Source organism: Acipenser ruthenus, chromosome 5, assembly GCF_902713425.1.
Source record: "Acipenser ruthenus chromosome 5, fAciRut3.2 maternal haplotype, whole genome shotgun sequence".
Taxonomy (NCBI): domain Eukaryota; kingdom Metazoa; phylum Chordata; class Actinopteri; order Acipenseriformes; family Acipenseridae; genus Acipenser; species Acipenser ruthenus.
The window spans coordinates 32,164,015-32,176,322 of record NC_081193.1 but is presented as its reverse complement, the minus strand read 5'-3'; the positions used below and the strand labels follow the sequence as shown (position 1 = coordinate 32,176,322).

Below are 12,308 nucleotides of genomic sequence, written 5' to 3'. Positions count from 1 at the left end.
AGTGTTGTATTTTAAATGGACCATTAACCACTTTTTAAATGGATAACTTAAGAATCTCAGAGTAATTTTCCTTTAAATCAACATACTTCAAATTCATCCCACAGATTAGAATGCTTCAGAATAAAGCCGTCATGTTTGGATTCGGGCCACTTTATAACACAGTTTGTGATTAACAAACCGCAAACAATGTGTGTATTCAGAGTGGAAACCCTTTCTATTTATGTATTCTGCTTCATGCATGGAAGGTGTTTTTATTTTTATATGCGTCCCATCTATGCAGCCAACAACATCAGAAAAACCAGCGATCTGAAAAAAAAAATCTGACAAGTTTCGTCCAATCTTTTGGTATCAGTGGGGAAGTATACATACTTCTGCAACAAGAGAGAGTGCAACAAAACGGACTGTTCTGCAGACTGTTGATTCATGCACCTGTATCGAGTCGCCTACCAGGTTTTGAAAAGATCCGGCAGCGAAATACCTTAAATACCTTAAACCTGTAGAGATGGAGGAAGTGCTCCATTTCTGGAAGATGGGTGTTTTATGCTACTTTCGAGGTCATCAGTGATCTTCAAAATATGCTCACGTCTAAATCTAAAACGGGCATAAAGGTCAATATCATCGTAATTGTCAAGAGGATGTATGCGGTCTCGCAAAACACTGTGATGCCGAAAACCACGAACACAATCATCTTCAAACAGAAGTTCACGTAGTAACGGTTGCCGTGTCATCTTGGAATGTGATTCTACCCGAAGATGTGCGTAAAATGTAAGTAACAACTAAGCCTTACGTTATAACTATCTTACCTGGTGCAACCCGTGTAAATTTAGTAATGTGTAAAACCAACGTTAGTAAAGACTTACGCTTAAGCTAAGTAAGAACTTACGCACAGCTGGTGCAACCCAGCACAGGACTGCAAGTTCCTACCTGTGACGAATCCTCCCCAGTCCCTGTATCCATTTAAATGGATGTTTGGATTTTTCTCCAACAGGGTCAATTAAATAATTAAGGGTCTGGTTGTAACAAAGTCCTGCAGTGGAATTGATTGGAAGAGCCAAGGTTACCGACCCCTGATTTAAAGGTATATCTTGCCCCAAAAAAGTGAATGTAGAAATTCAGTGACACATCTTTCAACTCACCTATGGCTTAAGATCAAGAAAATACCATTTATTGAAAACAGGGGCCACTTTGGTCTGAGGAGGACATAGAAGTTGCTTATAACTGATTTCCATCTAACTGAACAAACATGGCACTGTTCTGACAATAGTTTAAAAAGATGCTAAAATTATTATCTTAAAGCAGGTAATGTATGCCCAGGCTTGGGCAAAATACTTAGGCAAATGTATTTTCAATTCAAAATGCAAACTACTTTGGAAACACTGTATTTTCAATACAAAATACAATTGTATTTGGAAAATACTATTTGAAATTACAAAATACCTTTAATCAAACATACCAAGATTTTCCTAGGTCTTCCAGAAAAAATGTATTTTGTCAATAAAATAACTGAAACAGTTAACAATTAAGAAACAAGGACCAGGGGTCACAAGTGGAGATTAGATAAAGGGGCATTCAGAACAGAAAATAGGAGGCACTTTTTACACAGAGAATTGTGAGGGTCTGGAACTCCCCAGTAATGTTGTTGAAGCTGACACCCTGGGATCCTTCAAGAAGCTGCTTGATGAGATTCTGGGATAAATAAGCTACTAACAACCAAACGAGCAAGATGGGCCGAATGGCCTCCTCTCGTTTGTAAACTTTCTTGTTCTTATGTTCTTAACAAGTTTCAAGCTACATTAAGCAAACATGCAGTGGGTCCTTGTTTCCTCCAGGGCACCCATAGATATCTAGTGGAATATTATGCCAAGTCTCCTTCAGAGCATTTGACATTTCAGCAAGGGTTGGTGGTCTGATGCCTAAGGTGGCATTTCAAAACGTCCCACAGTGGTTTGATGGAGTTTAAGTTGTCACGCTGTGCCAGTCACTGCACACCTGGAGTCTTTTGGTGGAAAAAGGGAATCTAGGATCACATGGCTTGGAGGACCGCGGCGGTCTGGAGCTCCTCAGGCTGACAGGAGGAAACTCGATTGAGAGACTGATGTACATAGAATTAGGCACCACTAAAATTGTGAGGAAAACAGAAAAAAATGATTGGGCACACTAAATAAAAATAAATACATAATACTGTTCTCCTTTAACAAAACAAGTTTCTGGAAGAGATCAGTAAAGCTCTGGGGACTGAAAATCATCCCAGTAAAAGAGAACAGACGCTGAACAAGATCAGATGACTGAACAATGGCATTCAAGCGCACAATGAGTTTCTTTATGCAAGGGTATGCCTCTAAAGATGCCACATCCTTCCGAGTGTCTTCAAAAACATGAAGGATCTCCAACTCAGCTTTTTTGTTGCTTGTTGAGGGAGTCATTATCTGGGAAGCATCTTTGCTATCACTGAAAACAAAGAAGTCGTCCTCTTCCTCTTCATTGGGTCTCTCACAAGCACATTCAGGTACAAGACCCAGCTCTTCAGCAGCATAATGCATAAGCTGAATGGTGTGGCAGCCAGAGCATCTTAAAACATGGATGGACGATTGTGGCCAAAATTTATTCATTAACCTCAGTGCTCAGCTCAAGAAAACTGCCAGATCGTTTCTGGAATTTGTGGCCTGCAATGCTTGTAATTTTGACTCCACAACAAAGAGTGGGGGTGAGATCACCATAGTAACAGGTTTTCTGACTCTGAAGGTGATCTGTAGCAGTGGCAGTGAGTTCCAGGACTCGGCAGTAATCAAGGAAGTCTAACTCCACTTCCTTAAAGCTAGGAAGTTGGAGTTTTTCCATCAACTGGGGAACTTTCTCACGGATATCAATCAGTAGGTTCAAACTGTCATACAATGAATCCCATTGAGTCAGTCATGGAGTAATCAATTGACAATGGCTGGTTTCCAGAATTATTTTGACATGGTTTGGTCAACCAGATGCATTCCTCTTGACCTGTGCACCGTTTTCTCCCCTTGAATCGAAAATACGTACTATAAATTTCCATTGAGATTATCTGTTTTTAGTTTTTTTAAACATTGAATAATAATAATCTAATATTAAAACTATTGCATATAATATACATTTTTCTTACTTAATGTGCGGACAAGTTAACAGTTTTCTTTGGGCTGCTGGGGGGAATTCCAGACTGGACAAGTTATATGTTTATATTATTATATTATTTTAAGAAACAAACAAATAATATAGATTCCATTATATGTACACAAGAATAAATCTAGGGGAAAATGTCGCTTTTAATCATACAATAGTCTACTTTTTTCAGATACAAACCATAAGAGAACAGAAAAAGACACAGTAAAACGGTTGTTTGTATCTGAAATCCTGCAAAGGACAGCTCTGGATGGCATAGCAGCAATGGATTTTTGAGTATTATGAAATTACAAAATAGTCAGGCATGTGTATTTTCAATACAAAATACAAAATACATGTAATTATTTTACATTACATTTGCATTACAAATTACGAAAATACAACTGTAATGATAATACATATTTCAATGACATGTTTTTTAATAATGCCCATCCCTGTGTATGCTTATATCCCCCACAGAATTAGAAACGGGAAGGCTGGTTGATTTCAGGAAGTGCTCTCATTATGCAACTGAGTACAGGTGAGTCGGCACTGCTTTCTGTAAAACATGTGACTTAGATTGTTGTTTATAGTACCATACTCCTTTTGAGTACGCCTTTTCTAGTTATGACAGTAATGTACTGTAATGGTAAGTTTAAGTTGATGTGTCAATTTTAGTAAGCAATGTAGAAATATAACAAATGAAACACAAAGTTAGAAAATCTTCTGATGGCATCAATTAACAATCCTATCAACCACATGTTCAACTAATTAAAAAGAATATCTGATCATAACTCAGTTGTAGGACTTTATAATACGTATAGTAGACCCTGCTATTGATTCTCATTTCAAATAGCTTGTATCAGATGGCTTGTATCATTGACTTTGTTTTACGTGGAAAATACTTCACATTAATATTAGCTGTACTGTTTAGTTATTATTTTTTAACTGTATATTGTAATAGATGTAGTATAGAGTGTGGACATATACAAGCTGATTTTCATCCCTCTCAAGGTCAAAAGCAGCCAGAGATGGATATCATCTTGTATCGTATCGCTTGCTATAGAACCCTACACGATATTTAGTATGTAATCATTTTCATTAACGCTGATAAATGTTCACATTTTTAAAAGATCTGGCTTTTCAGTGTCTTTGGGTGAGCGTTTCTGTTTTGCTTTGAGCAGTAATTTGATTACTGGCCGTGATCACAGGGGATTTCTCAGTAGTCATCATCATCCTTGTATGAAAGAGAATTGAAGGAATAGGGCCAGCAGGGGTTGGATCCGATTGGGTTTAACCGAAAAAATGCAAGGATGTTAAATAAGGAAGTACAATTAACTACAATGTGTATTCATTCTGTTCCCAGTTGCACAGTCTGAATAAATACTGTTAAAAATGCTGGCTTAACTTCCTTGTATGACTAAGCAAATAATCAAGTAAAACTTTCGCACCCTGCTCTGACAGCGTTTTGGCAACAGAAGCCAGCAGCAAGAGACACTGAACAGACCTGGCTGCTACTCTACTGTTTGACTGAAAGCTGTGAGGGTAAGTAATACATACTCTTGAACTTTTGTGTTATGAATTAAGAAACCATTGTAGTCACAATGCGATTTTCTATTGCTCTGTGCCTTATGGGTAAATAATACACATGGAGAGGGAAAAGTTTTTGAATTCTCCTGTTAGAACGCCTTCTGGAAAGAGGTTATACAGGAGAGTAGAAATCTGTTGTACTGTTACACTAAATTACAACTGCTAATTCATAAGGATTACAGAATTAACATTCAGACTGCTCAATTAATGGATTCATGACCATTACATGATGATTACAAATTAGTCTTTGTGAGTCATTCACGGAAATGCAGCACATTCCTAAAACCAGCGCTAGGTTTTATGAATACCCCACTACTTGTCAGGTCTGTTTTCTCTTAAGGTAAAAAAAATCTGCTGAATGTTTGAAGTAATGCCTGCAATCGGATATAGTGGGGTGCAGGACAAGTGATACATTACCTGACCAATGTGTTAGAAAGGCCACATGTGGGGTTCAGGATGTGGTAATAGAGACTATTGCTTGTGATCAAATTTAGCAGCTTCATATTGTCATTCTAGAGCTACACTACAGTATAACATATTTCTTGAATTGTAAGCAGGAACTCTTATTTGGATTGTAAGTGACTCTGCAGCAGTTGTTGATGCATAGTTCACCTCCTAGTCTCTGTAAGTTGCTTTGGATAAAAGCGTCTGCTAAATGACTAATTAATATGTGTGTGAGATCTGTAGATTTTTATATTTATAATGAGGCTAGTAGAATCAATCCTTTTTAAACCTTTTAGCACTTCTCTGGTGTTTACAGCGACATAACCCTTAATATGATTGACAGATGTCGCCCAACCTGTGCAGCTGCTACTCATGTGAGCTGAGCTATAGAAGCAAACCTGCCTCTTTCACCACTCAGTGGAACAGGTGGTATTTCTAGTAATGTGGTCTTAATACATGTTTGACAGTATTTTTGACTTGTTATTTTTTTTCTCTTTATGCTGCCACCAGAACCCCCGTAAAATAGTGTTTGATGAATTGAAAATTAACTTTTAATTACATTATATAATTTAAAAGAAAGAATAGTGCTACTTATTTACTGCATATTTTCAGATCCAAATCTGAGTAGAAGTAGCTGCAAGCATTTCACATCCCCTGCATGCAAGTTTATTTTTTTAATATATACTTTTACTTTTAAAATGTACCTATTTTTTCCCTCGTGAGTTATTCCGCAGTAGATCTTTTTGTAGGGGTTTTTAACAGACGCAATTGCAGCAGTGTTGAAAACAACAAGGAGATAATATCATAGCGACAAAACCACATAATTTTCCGAAACCCCCTCTGACATATTTTTTGACTTCCTGTGTTTTAGGGTATGACAGAGAATCTCTTAGACTGTTGTGTCGGAGGCTGTCCATTTTCCAAAACTGACAGTGTCGCTGTGGAAACTCTGTGATCAGATGAGATAAAAAGCAAGGGCGAGGGTTCCCCCTTGGCAGATCCTCGACAAAAGACTAAAAACTTGTCACTGAGGAGACATACACACGCACACACGCATACGACTGCAGAGGTAGAAGCAGGCACGCACGAGAAACTTGAGAACATGAGCAGGCACCAGAACAAAATAGAGCGTTTCCTCAAACTGGGCTACTCCGAGAAAGACATTGTGAGGGTGCTGGAGAGCCTCCGAAAGGATGCCTTGACCAATGACATCTTGGAGGAGCTGATTAAAACGAACCACAAGGCTGAGGTAGAGCAACTGAGGAGCTCCAGCCCACAGCTTGTGCCTCGAGGCTGCAGTCCCCAAGAACCTGTGAAGCCGAGACCAGTGGCAGAAGAGGAGGACAGTGACCCCTGCAGTGTCCTGAGGCCAATCGTCATTGATGGCAGCAACATTGCCATGAGGTGAGTACCTGCCACCAGATGCCGGGACAGCCTGGCTTAGCTGTCAAACACAGTGGAATTCATTGTCTAATTGTGTCTAATATATAATTGAATAAATGTAAATCCAGAGCATTCAGTACTCATTTCCTCAGTTTAACCCTGTAAATACATGTAAACTACATATACTTTGTGTTTCTGGCAAATTATTTCTTATACATTTCCTCAGATATATTTCCTCTCTCTTAATAGCTTCATTAACAAAACAGCTGTGGTGTGTGACATTGTTTGAATGTTTTGAGAAGCTTGCAGTAGTGCTGGGCTCCAAACTCTCTCTGTCAGTGTGGCTACAGTAAACACAATGTAAAATGGGATGGAACAAAACAGGACACACAAAAGGATTACATTTTTTGCTGATACGGATAGCTGTAATTTTGAGTTTTGAGCCATGGCAGGGGATGTATGTTGCTGACATACCTGTTGTATCAGTATATTCTTCTAATCACTTTAAATACTCAATGTTATGCAAAACAGTCTCCACTGACCCGAGGCATGTGAAACTAGGGAAATTACCATCTGTAGGCAAATCAGCTAATTTAGATATCATCGTGCCACTGGTGCCAAAAAAAGTCACAAAAGTGTCCTGTTACATTACGCAACCGGATGGCTGAGTGTTTTTTGTTGTACTTTTTTATATTTAAATAAGATTACTTCCTGGAGATGGGTAATCCACATTTTTGCAATATATAAATATTATTTGCTTAAAATATAACTCTGACAGCTTGTGAGAGTTAGTGATAGGGCCATTTTACGAATTATGAACCCGAAGCCAACTTCTACTTTTGACATAGCATACATTAATACATGATCTTATGTATGAGGCTGTGTGGTCCAGTGGTTAAAGTAAAGGGCTTGTAATCAGGCGTTCCCTGGTTCAAATCCCACCTGTGACCCTGAGAAAATCACTTAACCTCCTTGTGCTCCATCTTTCCGGTGAGATGCACTTGTAAGTGACTCTGCAACTGATGTATAATTCATACATCATAGTCTCTGTAAGTCGCCTTGGATAAAGGCGTCTGCTAAATAAACAAATAATAATAATGTTATTTTAACACATTTACATAACCCTGATAGGTTAATAATACTGACATCAGCGTAAGACACGTACTTACCTCTTGACTACAAAGCTCTTCATATCTAGCCTGTGCCTTTCCATTCAATTCAATGGGCTGAGATGCCAATTCATACAAGCAAGTTATTGCAAAATAACCTACAGTGGCTTTTTATGATTAAGCTCTGCAAGGTTTCAAGTGTAAATGTGTTTTCTGTTTTAAAGAAAAAAAAAACAGCAAAGATGACATTTTCATTGTCCATGAAACAACCTTTCTCTTTAGAAAGCTAATACCTTCTGTGCCTCTGAAATGACAATGCATTGTCTTTCTTTTTTTCAGTTTATAACCTATTTTTCTTTTTTTTTTTTAGTCATGGAAATAAACAGGTGTTTTCGTGCCACGGGATCCAGCTGGCAGTGCTGTGGTTTTGGGAAAGAGGCCACCGGGATATCACAGTGTTTGTCCCCTCCTGGAGGAAGGAACAGCCCAGACCAGAGACTCCCATTACAGGTACAGTGTGAAGCATTGCACTGCAGCCAAGAACTCCATGGGTACTGGTATCTGCCTGATTATCTACTAAATGGTTCCATGTTACAAAACATTGATTGTCTATAAATGGTTCCATGTTACAAAATACTGGTTTACAGAAAATCTATTTTCTAATCAATAAACATGCTCACATTATTTAACTCTGGACCTCTATATTTATATTTCATTAAAAAAAAAATGCTGATAGGTAAACAAACTTACATGGATATCAAATAGAATTGCACTTTTGCAGCCAGAATCTCTGCATTAAAATGCACTCTAAGTTTGGTTGCAGTTATTGTCATTTTCGTATGTGTCTAAAACCCAATTATTTATTTCAGACCAGAATATACTCCATGAGCTGGAAAAGAGAAAGATACTTGTGTACACCCCGTCTCGCCGCGTCAAGGGGAAGAGAGTGGTGTGCTATGACGACCGCTACATTGTGAAACTGGCCTACGAGTCAGATGGGATTATCGTATCAAACGATAACTACCGCGACCTGCAGAACGAGAAACAAGACTGGAAAAGATTCATCGAAGGCAGGCTTCTGATGTACTCTTTTGTCAATGACAAGTGAGTATGGACCACAGGTGTTAATGTTGCAGAGTAGATTTTGGTGAGGCTCACATGTGGTACACCAAAACGACATGGAGGTGGAGGTGAAGATACGTGTTTATTTTACTGAAGGTGATGTTATATGCCGTGATTCTAATGAGAAGTGTTTCAACACACAATTGGGTGTGAAACAAAGAAACAATTAAATAAAATACGAGTAAGGAAAGATTTTAAAATGCTAGCAAAAATACCGGTTGCTCTGTCTAGGTGATAAAGAAGTAATTATAAATCACATATTTATGGACAACATTATTAAAATATATATGGAAATAAATGCATTTTAAATACATATGTTCCTTTTGTGATATTCTCAGGCATGTGTTTTTCGTACCAGGTGTCATGTCCAACTATTGTTCCTCACCTGCTGTTGAATTTAAAACAAATAAGAGTTAGTTAGTGTTCGTATTCTTCTCTTCTTTGTGCATCCATGAGTAGAAATAATTATGATTCCAAAACTTAGCTGCAGCTTCAACAAACATAATTTTTTATTAACATAGTTAATAGGAACTCCCCTCCCCCAAGCACATGTTGAAGGGAGCCCAAAGATACAATACAATGTTTGATTTAATATCGACTTCACCTTATGACATCACCCTTTTCTCTTAACCTACCAGAAAAGACAATTACATACTGAATATCATTGACCACATGGGTCCACTTTCGTTCACTTTCGTTTTACTACCTGAAGTGATTGTAACATCAAAGCCTGTTTGATGTTCCACTGAGGAAACCCTGATGTTATAAAGACAAGGAAGGAAGGAGATTGTTTAAGCTTTTGAAGGTTTTAGCCCCCAAAGTGTTATCTCTGACAAAGCACAGGGTCCCCTTTTAAATTGCCATTTGGTGCAAAGCTTTTCCCTTACGATCTGTCTTCCTGCTCCAATAAGTAATATTAAACCCAAATTATCTTTTAACTAACTAACTAAATGAAACCCAAATACTAACAATCTAAAACTAAACAGTTAATCTTTTAAACTATAATTTCTAAAGTGTATGTTTCTCCAACACCTGCATGTTCTAAGATTATATTATCTTTGTTAAAAATACATTTCCGTGCCAGGTATAACCTTTCCTAAAGTAACATGTTTGTTTAGATACTTTTAATATTTTGTCAGTGCTTGTTGGAGCAAAGGTGCAGTTACAGGCAGCAGTACACATAATTGATAAACGTAAATAATAAACTCAAATGGAGAAAATAAAGATGTGATGTGAAGGCATTGCATGTCATATGAAACGCCCTTCTACTTGTCTGCAGGTTTATGCCACCCGATGATCCTTTGGGTAGGAGTGGACCCCTCATTGAAAACTTTTTGAGGAAGACACCTAACATCCCTGAACACAAATGGCAGCATTGTCCATATGGTACGATTCTTCTAAGCTTCTTTCTCGTACAGTGTACTCATTTTGAAGTTTTGTGTCTAGCTTGTATCAGTCTACCCTAGGAATCCAACCCCAACCATTTGGATAATGATTTGGGAATCCGAAGTGAATTGTTAGCTGTTAGTATTTTAGTTTATGTTTTTGTCTACTGATCTACTCTGCAATAGACGTGTCGGTAAATGCTTCTTGACTTAAAAAAAAAAATTCTCTGTCGTGTTGACAGTAAGTTCAGGTGGAGAACAGATAAGGCTGGCCTCTTCCACCATAAAATCTCAATGTGACCGTCTGACTGGCCTCTATGCCTCCTATCGTTTTTTATAAAACAAAGATGTAGTAGATTCTTAAAGTTATTTTTCATTGCTTCTAGGAAAGAAGTGTACATATGGAATTAAGTGCAAGTTCTACCATCCTGAAAGATCCAATCAGTCACACATGTCAGTTGCTGATGAACTCAGAGCCAAAACAAAGTCAACTTCACCCAAACCCTTTAAAGAAGATGAGCAGCCTCTTAACACCAGAGCGAGATCTGCTAATCAGGTGGAGCTTCCTGTTGCATTAGGCACGGCTGTCTCTTATGGACAGAATGCCAAAATGTCTGTGTGCAACGACCTTCGGTCAACTGCGCCGTTGAGCCACGATGGAGTCCACCACAGATATTCACCCAATCATTTGCTAGACAGTGAAAAACAAAGTGTAAATCCTTCCTATTTGCAGTATTCCAAATTCCAAAATCCAGGGTGTGATGAAGGATTTGAGTCCATGGAAGTCAAATTCTCCAATATGTTCATTCAGGAGAAGCCAGACAAACAGAGTAACTTCTGTTCCACAGAGTACGACAGGGCCCCATGCTCAAGCTGGTGTGACAGCCCAAGCCATTGTAAAAACAGTGGCTACTTCTTTTCTCATTCTCACAGCACAGACTGTGCTTGTTCACACAGGTGCAGCCCTGCTGGAATAGCTCCAAATCCTTCTTTCAGCTACAGGAACCCCCCACAGAAAATGCCTCAGAGCTGCGGTAGCCAGTTACAGGGGTCAGGAAGTCCAACACTAAGTCCTGGTTTATATGCTAACTTTCTGCCTATGCACAATTTTGAAAACCACAAACAAAATTCCTGTGATTTAACAGCTCCACCATGTGACCAAGCTCCACTCACAGTACAAGAACAGCAGCAACATCATTATCATTTTAACCACGGTCACAGCGCCACTGTAAACAGCTGGAGAAATGGACAGATGGGGTCTCCAGCAGCAAACCAGGCTTACACTTTGTCTTCAGAGCAGAGTTTTTCACTCACTGAACAAAAAAAGTATGTCAGAAACCTGTTAAGTGCCACCTTTCCACAGGGAGTCGTGGATCAGGTCATGTCTTTGTACCCAAATGTTTTAGACAGAAGGCATCTCATCTCATTAATCTACAAATTCAAAAGTAATCACACCCGTTTTTAGCTGTAAAACATGGAAATGCAAGCAAGGGTACCAAGCTCAGTTCTTTGTTGATATAACTGGTGACAATGAGAACCAATTGCACTACTGTTGAAATGTCATTGATGTGAACCTACCTACAGGAGGTGGAGCAACTGGACTGTATATCATGCAGTCTGTATTGCTAGCAGAAGTTACCTCACAGTGACGTGTTTACGAGAATTTAGAATGAATAATGAATGTAAAACATGATTATCAATGCTGCTGTTAACCATCAGTTTGCTTCTTGCTTTGAATTCATGCAATATATATATATATATATATATATATGTATATATATATATATATATGTATATATATATATATATATATATATGTATATATATATATATACACACACACAAAACTTTAAATTAATATTCAAGATGCACAAAGTACAACATAAATATAAAAGTGCTTTTGTACTTATGTTGTACTTTGTGCATCTTTAATATTAATGTAAAGTTGGTTTTATTTGTTTATTTTTAATATTCTAATGTGCATTGCATTTAAAGCTTTTAACATCAAGCAAGCATTAGTATTACTGAACACAACAATGTGAAAAACTTTCTGTGACTTTAACGGAATGCATCTGCATTTTGGAAATCTTACATCTTAAAAGTAATATAGCATTACACGTGCATACAAAGTAGTAAACAATTGATCATA

The 12,308-nt window shown here is 38.0% G+C and overlaps 1 protein-coding gene across 3 annotated transcripts; it reads left to right on the top strand.

Moving 5' to 3' along the window:
• Positions 1–631: 631 nt before the first annotated feature.
• LOC117402658 (probable ribonuclease ZC3H12D) lies at positions 632–11,918 on the top strand. 3 transcript variants are annotated; one of them, XM_059023993.1, is made up of 9 exons: positions 632–765; positions 3,607–3,667; positions 4,591–4,671; positions 5,504–5,586; positions 6,032–6,564; positions 8,023–8,162; positions 8,522–8,756; positions 10,054–10,160; positions 10,546–11,918. In XM_059023993.1, the coding sequence occupies exons 5-9, from the start codon at positions 6,263–6,265 to the stop codon at positions 11,622–11,624; spliced, it is 1,863 nt and encodes a 620-aa protein (XP_058879976.1). In that variant the 5' UTR covers positions 632–765; positions 3,607–3,667; positions 4,591–4,671; positions 5,504–5,586; positions 6,032–6,262; the 3' UTR covers positions 11,625–11,918. The 3 variants fall into 3 exon arrangements, with proteins under 3 accessions (XP_058879976.1, XP_033859907.1, XP_033859909.1); XM_034004016.2 differs by lacking the exon at positions 5,504–5,586; XM_034004018.2 differs by lacking the exons at positions 632–765; positions 3,607–3,667 and having other exon boundaries at positions 4,576–4,671.
• The last annotated feature ends 390 nt before the right edge of the window (positions 11,919–12,308 follow it).

What these genes read in the sequence shown, in the direction of transcription:
- LOC117402658 (XM_034004016.2), top strand. Translation starts at nt 6,263, where the DNA reads ATGAGCAGGCACCAGAACAAAATAGAGCGTTTCCTCAAACTGGGCTAC. An exon ending in ACCAGAGACTCCCATTACAG is followed by an intron (nt 8,163 to 8,521) that starts GTACAGTGTGAA and finishes TATTTATTTCAG; the next exon opens with ACCAGAATATACTCCATGAG. An exon ending in ATGGCAGCATTGTCCATATG is followed by an intron (nt 10,161 to 10,545) that starts GTACGATTCTTC and finishes CATTGCTTCTAG; the next exon opens with GAAAGAAGTGTACATATGGA.